Source organism: Chiloscyllium plagiosum, unplaced genomic scaffold (assembly GCF_037043375.1).
Source record: "Chiloscyllium plagiosum isolate Xiang-an unplaced genomic scaffold, Cpla_swu_hap1 HiC_scaffold_16, whole genome shotgun sequence".
In the NCBI taxonomy this organism is placed as follows: domain Eukaryota; kingdom Metazoa; phylum Chordata; class Chondrichthyes; order Orectolobiformes; family Hemiscylliidae; genus Chiloscyllium; species Chiloscyllium plagiosum.
The window spans coordinates 91,000,813-91,018,998 of NW_028270154.1; the positions used below are offsets into that span (position 1 = coordinate 91,000,813).

Sequence of the window (18,186 nt, forward strand, 5' to 3'; positions counted from 1 at the left end):
TCCATAAAGATCATGTCCACCTCTCTGCCCTCATCAATCTTCTTTGTTACTTCTTCAAAAAACTCAATCAAGTTTGTGAGACATGATTTCCCACGCACAAAGTCATGTTTACTGTCCCTAATCAGTCCTTGCCTTTCCAAATACATGTACATCCTGTCTCTCAGGATTCCCTCCAACAACTTGCCCACCACCGACGTCAGGCTCACTGGTCTATAGTTCCCTGGCTTGTCTTTACCGCCCTTCTTAAACAGTGGCACCATGTTAGCCAACCTCCAGTCTTCTGGTATCTCACCTGTGACTATTGATGATACAAATTTCTCAGTAAGAGGCCCAGCAATCACTTCTCTAGCTTTCCACAGAGTTCTAGGGCACACCTGATCAAGTCCTGAGGATTCATCCATCTTTATGCATTTCAAGACATCCAGCACTTCCTCCTCTGTAATACTGACATTTTTCAAGACGTCATCATCTATTTTCCTACATTCTATATCTTCCACGTCCATCTCCACAGTAAACACTGATGCCAATGGGCTGAGAAGTGACAGGTGGACTTTAATTTAGATAAATGTGAGGTGTTTTGCATTTTGGGAAATCAAATCTTAGCAGGACTTATACACTTAATGGTGAGGTCCCAGGAAGTGTTGCTGAACAAAGAGACCTTGGAGTGCAGGTTCATAGCTTCTTGAAGGTAGAGTCTCAGGTAGAGAAGATAGTGAAGGCATTGTTTGGTATGCTTTGCTTTATTGGTCAGAGCATTGAATAAAGAAGTTGGGAGGTTATGTTGTGGCTGTACAGGATGTTGGCTAGGCCACTGTTGGAATATTGCGTGCAATTCTGGTCTCCTTCCTATCGGAAGGATATTGTGAAACTTGAAAGGGTTCAGAAAAGATTTACAAGGATGTTGCCAGGGTTGGAGGATTTGAGCTATAGGGGGAGCCTGAACAGGCTGGGGCTATTTTCCCTGGAGCATCAGAGGCTGTCAGGTGACCTGATAGAGGGGCATAGATAGGATAAATAGACAAAGTCTTTTCCCTGGGGTGGGGGAATCCAGAACTAGAGGGCATAGGTTTAGGGTGAGAGGGGAAAGATATAAGAGAGACCTAAGGGTCAACTTTTGCATGCAGAGTGTGGTACGTGTGTGGAATGAGCTGCCAGAGGAAGTCGTGGAGACAGGGACAATTGCAACATTTAAAGGATATCGGGTTGGGTATATGAATAGGAAGGGTTTGGAAGGATATGGGCCGGCTGATGGCAGGTGGAACTAGATTAGGTTGGAATGGATGGGTTGGACTGAAGGGTCTGTTTCTGTGCTGTACACCTCTATAACTCTATGCTATTTTGAAAACTAAGTTATCAGCCTATGATGGGAAAGATGCGAAGAAACGCTCGAACCAGTTTGCCAGGTTTCCTTGGTGCCCCTTTAATTAAGCACTCAATATTTGATGAGGAGCAAAATGAGACACAAGGCCAGGTGTTATGGACCAGGCCAGACCCCCTCAAAACATTTCAAGAAGGCAGCCCAGACCCTAACTTGGCTAGTTGTTTTAAGCAGGTGCTGAATGGATATGTCGAGAATGATGCAGCTGGCCAACCCACTGAAACACGAACGAGAACCGATTTTAGAATAACCGAACCTATCTGAAAACCTAATTGACCTCTATCACAACTTAATGATGCTGTTCCAAATATTGCAACATCTCTATAAACACCTCCTTGGCAAAAAACAGTAAAATCAAACACGTTCTTAAAGAACAGATGTCAGAGAGAGAGAGAGAGAGAGAGAGAGAGAGAGAGAGAGAGAGAAAATCTCTTGAATCCAGGAACCTTGCTCCTCCCCACCCTCAGCCATTTTCTTTGACCAGCAGCTCCAAACAGACGGCTTGCTAAAACCAAACTAAACCCTGAACTGGGAGAACTGGCCTCTCTCCTTTTATTGTACAAGTGTTTTTTTAAGAAAAGCGTAAAGGCCTTTTCAAGTAAACATTTCCAGACATAATCAGAACCTCTGCCTTTACGACCTCTCTAGAAAAAAAAAACCAAGGACAGAATAACTTTGATAAAGGAGCAGCATCAGCACACAGGAACATCCTCACACTGACTCCATCTATTCCAGTTATTGGCTGCCTTTTTAATGAGAACTCAAAATTCCAAAAGGGCTGGAGTGATTAAAGAGAACTAGAAGCACAATGGCTCAATGGTCAGCACTGCTGCCTTGTAGCACCAGGGATCCAGGTTCAATCCCACCCTTGGTTGACTGTCTGTGTGGAGTTTGCACATTCTCCCAGTGTCTGCATGGGTTTCCTTCAGGTGCTCCTGTTTCCTCCCATAGACCAAAGATGTGCAGGTTAGGGTGGACTGGCCGTGGGAAGTTGCCCATAGTGTCCAGAGATATGCAAGCTAGGTGGGTTAGTCGTGGGAAATGCAGGGTTACAAAGATGAGGCAAATCTGGGTGGGATGCTCTTTAGAAGGTCAGTGCGGATTTGATGGGCAGAATGGCCTGCTTCCACATTGTATGGATTCTATTATCCTCCTTTCCATCTTCCCCATGCATGGTGAATACATTGTTCCACCTTGTTGCCATGTCCAATTTCTGTTTACCCATTATCTCCTTTTGCATTGTGTCACTTTGTTCTCAACTATAATATGTCCAAACTTTCATCTGAAGGTGTCAGGGAGGTGTCAGAGATGGTCCAGGTAAATTTAAGGTCAGGATGGAATGTGTTGGTGAAGTTGATGAATTGCTCAACCTCCTTGCGGGAGCACGAGGTGGCGCCAATGCAGTCATCAATGTAGCGGAGGAAGAGGTGGGGAGTGGTGCCGGTGTAATTACGGAAGATCAACTGTTCTATGTAGCCAACAAAGAGACAGGCATAGCTGGGGCCCATACGTGTGCCCATGGCTACCCCTTTGGTCTGGAGGAAGTGGGAGGATTCAAAGGAGAAATTGTTAAGGGTGAGGACCAGTTCGGCCAAACGAATGAGAGTGTCGGTGGAAGGGTACTGTTGGGAACGTCTGGAGAGGAAAAAACGGAGGGCTTGGAGGCCCTGGTCATGGCGGATGGAGGTGTAGAGGGATTGGAATCCATGGTGAAGATGAGGCGTTGGGGGCCAGGGAAATGGACACCGCCCTCCCCTTCCTGGACCTCTCCATCTCTATCAGTGACGACCGACTTGACACTGACATTTTCTACAAACCCACCGACTCCCACAGCTCTTACACCTCTTCCCACCCTATCTCTTGCAAAAATGCCATTCCGTATTCCCAATTCCTCCGCCTCCGCCGTATCTGCTCCCAGGAGGACCAGTTCCACCACAGAACACACCAGATGGCCTCCTTCTTTAGAGACCGCAATTTCCCTTCCCAAGTGGTTAAAGATGCCCTCCAACGCATCTCGTCCACATCCCACACCTCCGCCCTCAGACCCAACCCCTCCAACTGCAACAAGGACAGAACGCCCCTGGTGCTCACCTTCCACCCTACCAACCTTCGCATAAACCAAATCATCCGCCGACATTTCCGCCACCTCCAAACAGACCCCACCACCAGGGATATATTTCCCTCCCCACTCCTCTCCGCCTTCCGCAAAGACTGCTCCCTCCATGACTACCTGGTCAGGTCCACGCCCCCCTACGACCCACCCTCCCATCCTGGCACTTTCCCCTGCCACCGCAGGAACTGTAAAACCTGTGCCCACACCTCCTCCCTCACCTCTATCCAAGGCGCTAAAGGAGCCTTCCACATCCATCAAAGTTTCACCTGCACATCCACTAATATCATTTATTGTATCCGTTGCTCCCGATGCGGTCTCCTCTACATTGGGGAGACTGGGCGCCTCCTAGCAGAGCGCTTCAGGGAACATCTCCGAGACACCCGCACCAATCAACCAAATCGCCCCGTGGCCCAACATTTCAACTCCCCCTCCCACTCTGCCGAGGACATGGAGGTCCTGGGCCTCCTTCACCGCCGCTCCCTCACCACCAGACGCATGGAAGAAGAACGCCTCATCTTCCGCCTCGGAACACTTCAACCCCAGGGCATCAATGTGGACTTCAACAGCTTCCTCATTTCCCCTTCCCCCACCTCATCCTAGTTTCTAACCTCCAGCTCAACACTGTCTCCTTGACTTGTCCGGACTTGTCCGACCTGCCTAGCTCCTTTTCCACCTATCCACTCCACCCTCTCCTCCCTGAACTATCACCTTCATCTCCTCCCCCACTGACCTATTGTACTCTATGCTACTCTCTCCCCACCCCCACCCTCCTCTAGCTTATCTCTCCACGCTTCAGGCTCTCTGCCTTTATTCCTGATGAAGGGCTTTTGCCCGAAATGTCGATTTCGCTGCTCCTCAGATGCTGCCTGAACTGCTGTGCTCTTCCAGCACCACTAATCCAGTACCTCACACTCACATCTCTCTGCCACTGCACCAACCACCCTTTCAGGGTCCCAGCCCTGACTCCCCCTCACTTGCTCACCCCACCTTCCTTTCCTCCCCTCCCCCCCACCCCCCTCAAACCTCCTACACCACTCATTTGGAATGCTCCGGTTGCAGCTTCCTCAATCCCTTCGAACACCTCAACACCTTTGCCCTCTTGCACCAGCCCTATCAGTCATGCTATCCACTTGTGTCCCATTCACTCACTCGCTCTTCCTCTAACTCACTGAAGGAGACATCCCAAAAACCAGACAGAGTGAACTGGACAGAGGGCAGCTGTCCTGACCCCGAACATGGAGGCAGCTGGCTGAACCTGCCAAGCTCTGGCTCTGGTTTCCATCCTGGAGCTTTCCTAACGGCTATTTCGTTGGGAGAGTTTACTCAAACTGTAGCTGGAATATTTATGAGGTGAGTTAACCATCCATAAGGAAGCTGACAAGTGTTAAACTGCTATCAACCAGCAACTCATACAATCCGGGAGAATGTCACCACACTGCTTGTGAAAAGAATAAAATAAGAGGGGTGGGAGGAGGAAAGATACGATCTTGAGGTTGAGATTAACCTTGCCAGACTTCTGCCACAGCCATGTGTTGCCACAGCCCACATCTGAGAGACTCCAGTAAAATTCCAGCCCTTGTCTTTTACAGACAGGCAGCATGCATACAAACCTGCAATCCATTCAGTGCGAGCTAGTCAAAACAAGCTCCAGCGAGAACCATTGCTCATTGTGAGCAGTTTGGCATTCCTGTTTCATCTTCAGCACCCATTATCTGTGCAGTGTCCATGTCAGATAGCATTCAAAAGGCACCCAGCACCATTTCCTGCCTCTGCTGGTTTCTACATTGGGTACAGATCCAAACCACTTGGGAGTATCACAGAGGCACAGTTTCACTTGCTGTTTCCATGACAGCAGCAGCTGCACTGTAAGCCCTGAAATAGTGAATATGAAGAGGATGGACATCTGCCAGAACCAGGTGTTAATCTATTCCCACTGCTTGTCAAAACCATTCTATTCGGACAGAATTTACAGCCACATTACTCCAGTGATTCTAGATTTCTCTCTATGGGAGCCTTTGCATTTTAGATTCTTGCTGCTTTGTAACTTCAGAGTCCAGTACCAAAAAGGATATCAATTCCATTGCAGATTCTTAGGTTTGGAACAAGTAATTGGCTCAGGAATTCATTTGAAGATTTCCAAGTAAGTCATTTCACATCCTCTGGCATCGGTGCTCTACAGTCATATTGAACTTCTCTCTTCCTGAACTGAACAGCAGGATACTGGGAGATGAGACCTTTGATTCATTCACTCAAACCTATTCCATCCATACCCATGCTGCCCCGAGACTCTATTTTCTTTTGACCTTATCCACCTTGACTGCTATAGCACTATTGTGAACAGAATTTTAAAATGTCGATTCTGGGCTCTTCTGGTTGAAATGACAATTATCAGAATAGCTCCTGTACCTTTGTTCCAAAAGGAACAATATGCACAGAACACTGCATTTGGCCAGGAACAGACATAAAGAAGGGGCATGCGTAAACAACATTTCTAAGCAGCAAGGATGGAACAGAAGTTGAATGACAGCTACTGCCCAATACAGGGGACGTTTGAGTCAGCGAGTGACAGGAGCTACTGTGTTAATAAGACCACCAGAGAATTCTTCACCATAAAACACTCAATCCAAAAACACTTCCACATTCTACAGAGAAACAGCTTTCAATCCAGCAGTATCAGTAAAAGAAATAAATATCGGCAACCAAGGGACCTACTAAAGAACTTCAAGTCTTGAGGAGTGGAGGGGTGGAGGCTTGCTCATAGCTACTGCACTCCTCAACGACCACTGATGGCAGACAATGAGGGTATGGCTGCCCGTGACTATCTGTAAAACAGACTGTTTCCATAATGTCTCACCACTGCAGTATGCACTAGCTTATAGGAGCGACATGAATGATCTTCTGGAAAAAAGAATATTCTCTCATTCATTAGTTTTAATGGGATGGTGGCAGATTTATTTTTAACTCAAAAGATAACCACCATGACAACGGATCACATTATTATATATAGCAAGTGGGTGCACTCACGCAAAAATCAATTTAATTTGCATGAAACTGATATTCACCAAAGCTGAAGACATGGCACCAATAGCAGGATTTATGTCATTAAAATAAGTTATATAACAATTTAATCAGCAAAGGGCTGGCATAAGCACAAGTTTTGTGCCAGCAATGATACTGGCACATAGTCACTTCCACCAGAATCTGTCAATTCCATTGAGAAACTAAATTATCTCCAGGTCAGAACTGTTGTACTTGTTCACAGCAGCAACTGATTGACTAGACCGACCGCATTGCACACTAACAGGGCACACAGCTCTTTAAAACTGCACCAGCACTTTTCTCCACAAACATCACTCACACATTTATTATTTTTATTCTTCTGTTTCCAGAAATTATCTAATTCCCTCAAAATAATTGCTACGTTCTTCTGCAACAGCAAATTCTACATTCTAAATCCGTTTTCTATCGTCCTTTAACTGTTTCTATGGAGGTCTTATGGCAGAATGGGTAGTGTCACTACCTCTGAACCAGAAGCTCCAGCTTCAAGTCCCCCTGCAAGGCTTGATGGCCAAGAAAGGTGACAATAATGTGGCCAACCAGGCAAAGTTCTATATCCAGTCCTCTGGCACACTGATGGCATATGGTAAGAGAGATTCATGGTGATGGAAAGAACATTGTAGCATGGAGCTATGGATAAGTCCCAGTGCACGTATTGCCATAGCAACACAGACTCCAAGTATCATGCCAGCACCACCAATTTTGTGATAACATTAGATTGGTGTCATCTTGCATAAATGTCATCAACTGCCAGAAAAAGCCTATCATCTTAACAATTAAGAATCTTAAAGAAGGCCCCCCTTAAACTACTCAAATTCAATATAAAAGGCTTCATTTCAAATGCCTCTTCATAACACAATTACTCATCCAGGGTAATATCTTTGTGAATCTATATTGCAACTTTTGGTTTTGTACTCCTCCATTGTTTTGTAGTCCCAAACTGTATACAATAAATAGGTTTAACCTTTATATCAATAAGTAGGCTCTGATTGTCTTCTGTATGATTCCTGATGACCCCTAAGTGAGCTTGTTCACATATGATGATGATGGCCAATGTTAGTGGCTCGGCATTTGCTGATTGCCACAAATCACTTAAGAGAAGAAAAAGGGCAGCTGTTAGGAGGACAAACCAAAACTTCTGAAAGTAGCAAGTTTTACATCCTCGAGATTATGGCAATTTTCTTAGGCAATACAACTAGGAAACTCTACTATTCCTTTATTGGTCAGAGCATTGAGGACAGGAGTTGGGAAGTCATGTTACGGCTGTACAGGACATTGGTTAGTCCACTTTTGGAACATTGCATATAATTCTGGTCGACCTTCTATTGAAGGATGTTGTGAAACTTGAAAGGGTTCAGAAAAGATTTACAAGGATGTTGCCAGGGTTGGAGGATTTGAGCTATAGGGAGAGGCTGAATAGGCTGGGGCTGTTTTCCCTGGAGTGGATGCTGAGGGGTGGCCTTATAGAGGCTTATAAAATCATGAGGGCATGGATAGGATAGACAGAGACAGTGAGAGAGCCAGAAGAAAATTATTTTCTGTGGTACAGACTAAACTCATTGTAATTCACTCATCTGCATTCTCACTTTCTGCTGGAGGTTTGTATACAATTCTACTTAATATTTCTACAATCTATTTAAGTCTTCTCCGAACATAATAAGGTGCTCTAGATTGGCAGTATGGATTAGGAACTAATCTGCAACGTTGCTCAATGTATGTTCAAGTGAAGCCCACTTTGCTTTCTTTCTTTCAGTATCTCACAATCAGGCTTCTGTGTTATTCACACAACATCACCAAAAGCAAAGTTTGAATCTCCTGAACTAAAATTAATTTTCTATTTGCTAAGTGACTAAACATTCACACCTCATTTCATAAGCTTCAACAAAAAAAAACAGAAAATAATTAAAAATAGCATTTATATAATGTTTGATAGTACAGATTTTTAAAAAAATTCATTTGTGGGGTGTGGGTGTTGCTGGCTGGGCCCAGCATTTATTGCCTGTCCCTTGAGAAGGTGGGGGTGAGCTGCCTCCATGAACCACTGCAGCCCACCTGCTGTGGGTTTACCCACAATGACACTAGTGAAGGTATTCCATGATTTTGACCCAGCGACACTGAAGGAATGGTGATATATTTCCAAATCACGATGGCGAGTGGGTTGGAGAGGAACTTAGTGGTGTTCCCATGTATCTGCTGCCCTTGTCCTCGTAGATGGGAGTGCTTGTGGGTTTGGAAGGTGCTGTCTGAGGATCTTTAGTGAATTTCTACAGTGAACCTTGTAAATCGTATACACTGTTGCTACTGAGTGTCAGTGGTGGACAGAGTGGATACTTATGGATGTGGTATTTCTGACTTGTTCCTTTGCAGATGGTGGACAAGCTTTGGGGAGTTACTCGTAACAGTATTCCTAACTTGAACTGCTCTTATAGCTGCTAGGCTTATAGTCTTCAGTTTCTAGTCAATGATAACCCCCAGGATGTTGGTTGTGGAGGATTTAGTGATGGAGACACATTTGAATGTCAAAGGGCAGTGGTAACATGGCCACTTATTTGAGATGACCATTGTCTGGCATTTGTGTGGCGCGAATGTTACTTGCCATTTGTCATCTCAAGCCTGAATATTGCCCAGATCTTGTTGCATTTGACCACGGACTGCTTTAATAGCTGAGGAATCGTGAATGGTACTGACCATTTCACTGATGATTACACACGTTCCCACTTCTGATCTTATAATGGAGAGAAGGTTATCAGGTTCGGATTGTTTTCATTAGAAAAAAGAAGATTGAGGGAGGAAACTGATTGAGGTACAAAATCATGAAGGGTATAGACAGGGTGGATAGAGATAAACTTTTTCCTAGGGGTGAAGGATTCAATAACGAGAGGTGACGCTTTTAAAATGAGAGGTGAAAGGTTTAAGGAGGATACACGTGGCAAGTACTTCACATAGAGGGTGGTAGGCGCCTGGAACGCATTGCCAGCAGAGATAGATTCATTTAAGGTGCATCTGGACGGATGCATGAGTAGGTGGGGAGCAGAGGGATACAGATGTTTAGGAATTGAGCGACAGGTTTAGACAGTGGATTTGAATCAGCTCAGGCTTGGAGGGCCGAAGGGCCTGTCGCTGGGTTGTAAATTTTCTTTGTTCTTTGAAACAGCTAAAAGATATTTGGACCTAGGATACTATCCCAAGGAACTCCTGCAGAGGCATCCTGGAGTTGAGATGACTGACCCCCAACAACCACGACCATCTATGTGCTAGGTATGAACAAACCAGCAGTGAGTTTGCCCCCTTTCCCATACCCATTGATTCCAGTTTTGCTAGGGCTCCTTGATGCCACAAAAGGTTGAATGCAGCTTTGATGTCAAGGGCTGTCAACTCTTACCTCTGATGTTTAGTTCTTTTGTCCATGTTTGAACCAAGGCTGAAATGAGGTCAGGGGCTTAGTGGCCCTGGTGGAACCTAAACTGGGCATCACTGAACAGGTTATTGCTGAGCAGGTGCTGCTTGATAGCACTGTTGATGTCCCCCTTCCATCACTTTACTGAGTATTATTGAAGAAAGAGATAGTCTCTTGAAGCTTTTGACAAATTTTAAATTTTAAACCAGAGAATTGCCCTGAGAAATGAATTGGTGAATTGTTATCACCCCTTTTAAACGTGAAACAGGCACAGTGCATGGAAATATTCTGTCTGTGAAGAACAGAGTATTGCATATCCCAAAGACTGGAGGATTGCACCAAACAGCATTTTCCAACTGTTTGCAACAAGTAAATTACTGACATACAAGTCAATCAGCCTGCACCTGCAAACTTCATAGTATTAGATGCAATTCTACAATTGGATATCATTTGCTAGATAATACTGAGTGCTCGAACCATATTGATGACCAATTTAGTATTGCCAGTTGGGCTCCCAGTGTAGCACATTTGCATGCACTGAAAGCCACATAAATAAATATAACAGAATTCTGTTCTTTGAAGACTGAAAGAATATTTAAATAAAGCCTGACAGTGGCAGTTAATTGTCAATCATTAATTGGTGCATTTTCAATGGAAAGCTCTTACCAAGAATGCACTTGCCAACCAATTAGCACTTTCTTCTCCTACAGTATAAATACTGGCTTCCCCTCGAATTGCTATTCTTGCAAATTGTCGCGATGAATGTCAGATGAAACATTGTCAAAGCTCATCTTTTTCAGAAATACTTAAGATTTATATTTAATAAAAACAATTAAAACTGAAAAACATAAAGGAGTTCATTCACTTATTTAGACTCTTTCCTCCACCCTGCTTCCCCGAAAACACACACCATTCATGGCAAGTGGGCATTGCCAGATAGGTCAGCATTTATTATTCATTGCAAATTGCTCAGAGACCTATATTGCTATGGGTTTGGTTTCACATGTAAGCCAGAACGGGCAAGGATTACCAATTTCCTTTTATAAATGACAGTGAACCAGAAGGTCTCTTATCTCAATTGAAAAAAGGATTCTGGGTAATTCAAGATGGAGGATCGGAAAAAATTGTGGCTGTAAGAGCTGCTCCTTTTTTGAGGTATTTTAGGTGTTGAAGATGATTTCCTCAAATTCCAGGAGCAGCCATTACTGTTTTATAAGCTGTTGCATTGTTTTGGAAGTTTGGGGCAAAACAAAATCAAAGCAACAGCACCTTAAGGAGGAAGAAAGAAAAAGCAGCAAGCACATGGTCAATGAGGGAGAGAAAGAGAAAGAAACCTAAACTGCTAACTGCTACAGTAGTGAATCTGCACAGTTACTGTCTTTGCTGTTTGAGTTCATTCATCTCTGGATATCAGAGTGAGTCTAGGAAAAATTAACAAACAGCAAAATTCACAGCTGACCTTGGAGGAACCGGTGTGGGAGAGCATAGTTTTTAAGATAAATGCATAGTTTTTAAGTGTAACATTGCTGTATGCCTACAACGGAGTAGAATGGGTTCTTTCTTGATTATAGGTTTTATTGAGATCTGTCTCTTGATTAAAGTTTAAAAATATAAACTCCAACTACTAAGTTAGCCGGGAGCACAGTTTTTTAGAGCAAAAAGATGATGCTATTTTCTGGGTCTATAGATAATGAAGGAGCAAAGATGGCCTTTAGTAGAGTGATCCACTCTTCCTGTCAGATGTGGGAGTTTAGGGGCAGTTTCCATGTTACTGAGTATTATGTCTGCAGGAAGTGTCTTTGATTGTGAATCCTATCATATTGCATGGATTAGTAGTTGGAAGCAATAAGGAATTTACAGGAGCCGGGGATGTGATGGATGGCAGTTATAGGAAGGGAGAAAAGCTGCAGATACACAGTCAGGAAGATGGGTTAACTCCAGGAAAGGTAAGAGAGGTAGGCAGGAAGAACAGGAGTTTTCTGTGGCTATCCCCATTTCAAACAGTATGCTATTTTGGAAAATGTAGGAGACAATTGACTCTCAGGGAAATATTGCATGAGCAGCCAAGTTTCTGGTATCAAGACTGGCTCTAAATGTAATGAGGGGTACATCGGATTATAAGCGATCAATTGTGATAGGGGACACTCTAATCCAAGGCATGGACAGACATTTCTGCGGCCAACAGTGAAAAATCAGAATGGTGTATTGCCTTCCTGATGCCACAATTGAAGATGTCTCAGAGAGGGTGCAGATTGTTCTCAAAGGGGAGAGGGACAGCAGGAGGTCATTATGCACATTGGATCTAATGATGTAAGAAGGGAAAAGGATGTGATTCTGAAGGGACACCACAGAAAAAGTTAGGTAGGAATTTAACAAGAAGGTCCTCAAGGGTAGTAATATATGGATTACTCCTGGTGCTGAGCTAGTGAGGGTAGAATAGGAAGATACAGCAGATGTATGTGTTGCTGAGGAGCTAGTGCATGGGAGAAGGGTTCACATTTTCGAATCTCTTCTGGAGTAGATGTGACCTGTACAAGAAGGACGGATTGCACCTGAATTGGAAGGGGACTAATATACTGGCAGGGAAATCTGCTCGAGCTGCTCAGGAGGATTTAGACTAGTGATGTGTGTGTGTGTGTGTGTGTGTGAGGGGGGAGGGGTAGCAGAGAAATAGTAAGGAAAGAGATCAATCTGAGACTGATACAGTTGGGCAAAGGAGCGAGACAAACAAACAAACAAACAAACAAACAAACAAACAAACAAACAAACAAAGTCAGGACAGGCAGGAACAAAGCAGAGAACAAGGTAGGACTGATGAATTAAACTGCATTTACTTCAATGCAAGAGACCTAACAGAGAAGGCAGATGAACCGGCATGGTTAGGAACATGGGATTGGGATATCACAGCAATTACAGAAACATGGCTCAGGGATGGGGCAGGACTGGCAGCTTAATGTTCCAGGATACTAATGCTATAGGAAGGGCAGAAAGGGATTCAAGAGAGGAGGGGGAGTGGCATTTTTGATAAGGGATAGCATTACAGCTGTGCTGAGGGAGGATATTCCCGCAAATACATCCAGGGACGTTATTTGGGTGGAACTGAGAAATAAGAAAGGGATGGTCACTTGATTGGGATTGTATCATAGACCCCCTAATAGTCAGAGGGAAATTGAGAAACAAATTTGTAAGGAGATCTCAGCTATCTGTAAGAATAATAAGGTGGTTATGGAGGGGATTTTAACTTTCCAAACATCGACTGGGACTGCCATAGTGTTAAGGGTTTAGATGGAGAGGAATTTGTTAAGTGTGTACTAGAAAATTTTCTAATTCAGCATGTGGATGTACCTACGAGAGAAGGTGCAAAACGTGACCTACTCTTGGGAAATAAGGCAGGACTGAGGTGTCAGTGGGGGAGCACTTTGGGGCCAGCGACCATAATTCTATTTGTTTTAAAATAGTGTTGGAAAAGGATAGACCAGATCTAAAAGTTGAAGTTCTAAATTGGAGAAAGGTCAATTTTGACGGTATTGGGCAAGAACTTTCAAAAGCTGATTGGGGGCAGATGTTCGCAGGTAAAGGGATGGCTGGAAAATGGGAAGCCTTCAGTTATTAGATAATGAGAATCCGGAGAAAGTATATTCCTGTCAGGGTGAAAGGAAAGGCTGGGAGTTAAGGGAATGTTGGATGACTAAAGAAACTGAGGGTTTGGTTGAGAAAATGAAAGAAGCGTATGTGAGGTATAGACAGGATAGATCGAGTGAGTATAAAAAGCAGTAGGAGTACACTCAAGAGGGAAATCAGGAGGGCAAAAAAGGGGACATGAGATAGCTTTAGAAAATAGGGTTAAGGAGAATCCAAAAGGGATTTTATAAATACATTAAAAGGACAAAATGATAAGGAGAGAATAGGGCCCCTCAAAAGTTCAGCAAGGCAGCCTATGTGTGGAGCCGCTAGAGATGGGGGAGATACTAACCGAGTGTATACTGTGGAGAAGGACATGGAAGATATAGAATGGGGGTAAAAAGATGATGACATCTTGAAAAATGTCCATATTACAGAGGAATACTGGATGTCTTGAAATGCAGAAGAGTGGATAAAACTCCAGGACCTGATCAGGTGTGCCCGAGAACTCTGTGGGAAGCTAGAGAAGTGATTGCTGGGCCTCTTGCTGAGACATTTGTATCATCGATAATCACAGGTGAGGTGCTGGAAGACTGGAGGTTGGTTAACATGGTACCACTGTTTAAGAAGGGTGGTAAGGACGAGCCAGGGAACTACAGACCAGTGAGCCTGACGTCGGTGGTGGGCAAGTTGTTGGAGGGAATCCTGAGGAACAGGATTTACATGTATTTGGAAAGGCAAGGACTGCTTAGGGATAGTCAATGTGGCTTTATGCATGGGAAATAATGTCTCATGAACTTGATTGAGCTTTTAGAAGAAGAGGATTGATGAGGGCAGAGTGGTGGATGTGACCTATATGGACTTCAGTAAGGCATTCGACAAGGTTCCCCATGGGAGACTGATTAGCAAAGTTAGATCTCATGGAAAACAGGGCAAACTAGCCATTTGGATACAGAACTGGTTCAAAAGGTAGAAAATAGAGGGTGGTGGAGGAGGGTTGTTTTTCAGACTGGAGGCCTGTGACCGGTGGAGTGCCATAAGGATCGATGCTGGGTCCACTATTTTTCATCATTTATATAAACGATTTGGAACATAAGAGATATAGAGGTATAGCTAGTAAGTTTACAAATGACTCCAAAATTGGAGGTGTAGTGGACATGGAGGTTTCCTCAGAGCACAATGGGATCTTGATCAGATGGGCCAATGGGCTGAGGAGTGGAAGAAGGAGTTTAATTTAGATAAATGCGAGGTGCTGCATTTTGGAAAAGCAAATCAGAGCAGGACGTATTCACTTAATGGGAAGGTCCTGGGGAATGTTGCTGAACAAAGAGACCTTGGAATGCAGGTTCATAGCTCCTTGAAAGTGTTGCAGGTAGACAGGATAGTGAAGAAGGCATTTAGTATGCTTTCCTTTATTGGTCAGAGTATTGAGTACAGGAGTTGGGAGGTCATGTTGCGGCTGTACAGGACATTGGTTATACCACTTTTGGAATATTGTGTGCAATTCTGGTCACCTTCCTATCGGAAGGATGTTGTGGAACTTGAAAGGGTTGAGAAAAGATTTGGATGTTGCTAGGGTTGGAGGATTTGAGCTATAGGGAGAGGCTGAACAGGCTGGGGCTGTTTTCCTTGAAGCGTCGGAGGCTGAGGGGTGACCTTATAGAAGTTTATAAAATCACGAGGGGCATGGATAGGGTAAATAGACAGTCTTTTCTCTGGGGTTGGGAAGTCCAGAACTAGAGGGCATAGGTTTAGGGTGAGAGGAAAGATGTATAAGGGACCTAAGGGACAACTTTTTCACACAGAACGTGGTGAGTGTATGGAATGAGCTGCCAGAGCAAGTGGTGGAGGCTGGTTCAGTTACAGCATTTAAAAGGCATCCCTATGGGTATATGAATAGGAAGGGTTTAGAGGGATATGGGCCAGGTGCTTCCAAATGGGACTAGATTAGGATAGGATATCTGGTCAGCATGGATGAGTTGGACCAAATGGTCTGTTTCCATGCTGTACATCTCAATGACTGTATGACTCTTGGTGAACTTGGAATTTCGACATTTCTCTCTATACCATCAAAACTAATGAGCAAGAATATCACTCTGAAATTACAAATCTAGATTAATTGTTTCCCATTGACAGTTTGATCTGGTTCTCCATGTATCCAAATGTAATATTTTATTTATAATATACAGTTAGAAAAACTGAATGCAAATCTTTTGTTTTTAAAACATGGATTGACAGTGTTAAGCAGTGTCTGGCATGGAGTGCAGCATTACAGTGAAACATTAATGAAAGCTTCTAAACATAGAAATAAATTTTAAAAAGCCAATTACAAATCTACCTCCACACAAAAATGTTTAATAAATAGGAGACTTCAGTGTTGGCAGGAGTTCTTGTCCTCAAACAGTTATAAAAATGTAAATAAATATCCAACACAGAACATTAATAACGTGCATGACCGCAGTTTGCAAGTTTGAATAATGATAACCTGTACATAAATTTACACTGTTTTAATGATATTCCTCATGCCAAAACGATGGAGTGATCTCCTGCTCCCACTATCTAGAGAAATGTAAACAAATTTAAGCTTTTGTTGCAATTTCTTTCCCCCAAAGATCAGAAATAGGAATCATTACTTTACATACAATTTACTCTTTGGAAATATGACTAGCACTTTGAGAATTATAAAGGTGATATTTTATTTTTTAGGTTATTTCCCCTACAGCTTAGCGTGTGAATACAGTCCATGGCGTCAAGTAGAACTTTGTTGTGAGTTGGCCATCTGAGCCAGGAGCATTCTTCAATCGACGTTGCTGACTTTCAGGTAAAGTTGAGGAATAAAACAAAAAAAATCAATTTGATAACTGACTAGTGACTCCTATAAGGACATTATTATCCATTCAATCAAGATACCTCATAGTGGCTGCAAAGTTCATCAACAGGCTCTCAACACAGCTGCTTGAGCATGGCTACAGTAAATGTGCTCATGCCCACTCTGCAATACAGCACACTGCCTGCACAGAAGGCGAGGAAACCATTTCCCTTCCATCCAACATTATACAATAAACTGAACACACGTAAACATACTTACTGTCCCCAACTAAAGGCCACTGAAATTAAAATTATTTTTGAATAAATAGCAGTTTATTCTGTGCTGCAACACCGAGTTAGGTGGAATAAAAACAAACCACTGAAGATGGTTCACTGAACGAGAGACGTTAGCTGATTTCTCTCCACAAATGCTGCCAGACCTGTTGAGGCCTAGCAATTTCTTTTTGTTTCTGGTTTCCAGTTCTTTCAGGTTTTTTGTTTTACTGAGAGGTGGGTTGGTTAATTCAAACAGAACACCTCAAGCCTTGTACTGGCAGACTAGTGAGGAGATATACTGGAATTCAGCTAATCTTCCATGTGGAAAGTTGTTGGGGGAGGGGGAAAACGAGCTTCTTTCATTCATATGGACACCAGCTGGTTCTGAGAGCGGCAACCACCTTTAACAATGGAAGCTAAACTCAATCCCTGTGTCCTGTTTTCATGATCATCTGAATGTTCAAGATGATGGGAGAAGTTACATGAGGACGAGTCCATCAGGGGGCAATCTCCCTCTTTGGACCAATAACAGATAAGTTAACCAGTTATTCATCTGTGAGGTCTGTGTTATAGTCACTTTCCTCCTGATGGCTATACCTTCATTGGCCAAGGACCTAAATTTCAGAATTCCCTTTTGAAACACTCTACCTCTCTCCCTCCCTCCCTACAGCTGCTCCATTAAAATCCAGCTTTTGGTATTGTGCCTCAACATATCCCATGTCTCAATGCTAACCCTTGTTAGGTATCAATCCTACCAAGCACCAGGGAGTAGAGCCAAAGAGATGGCATAGTGGCTCAGTGGTTAGCACTGCTGCCTCACAGTGCCAGGGACCTGGGTTCGATTCCAGCCTTGGGCAACTGTCTGTGTGGAGTTTGCACATTCTGAGGGTTGGTGTGGACTTCTTGGGCTGAAGATGTACAGCACGGAAACTGGCCCTTAAATCCAACTCGTCCATGCCAAACAGACATCCTAAATAAATCTTGTTCTATTTGCTAGTATGTGGCCCATATCCCTCCAAACCCTTCCTATTCATATACCCATCCAGATGCCTTTTAAATGTTGCAATTGTACCCGCCTCTACCACTTCCACTGGCAGGCGAACATGAGTACTGTAGATCAGAGTCAAGAGTGTGGTGCTGGAAAAGCACAGCAGGTCAGGCAGCATCAGAGAAGCAGGAATATTGACATTGAGCAAAAGCCACTTCCACTGACAGCTCATTCCACACACGCATCATCCTCTGGTGTCTTTTTTACATCTTTCCCCTCTCACCTTAAACCTATGCCCTCTAGTTTTGGGCTCTGCTACCCTGGGGAAAAGACTTGGCTATTTACCCAGGCCATACCCCTCATTCAGCACTACAATAATGCGAGTTGTAGTTTGCTACATAATCAATACTGCACTTTCGAAAAGCTAATTGATTGTCTGAAACATTGAAAGAACATTTTCATGTGACAGGCCACAATATAGATATAATTTATATCATAATTCATTACAAGGTATGAATCAATATTGTGCGCGCTTAGGAGGCACAGCT

General features: G+C 43.6%; 1 protein-coding gene across 3 annotated transcripts in view; it reads right to left on the reverse strand.

The window, feature by feature from the left end:
• Positions 1–18,186, reverse strand: part of LOC122556823 (drebrin-like) — a 228,033-nt gene that overhangs the window by 159,724 nt on the left and 50,123 nt on the right. Inside the window, exon 1 of one of the 3 annotated variants that reach the window (XM_043704033.2) lies at positions 5,102–5,127. The exons of the other annotated variants lie outside the window; for them this stretch is intronic. Within the exon in view, the coding sequence (XP_043559968.2) occupies positions 5,102–5,112 (11 nt within the window). The 5' untranslated portion in view covers positions 5,113–5,127. Of the gene's footprint in view, positions 1–5,101; positions 5,128–18,186 lie in introns of those variants that run through there. 3 annotated transcript variants of the gene reach the window in all.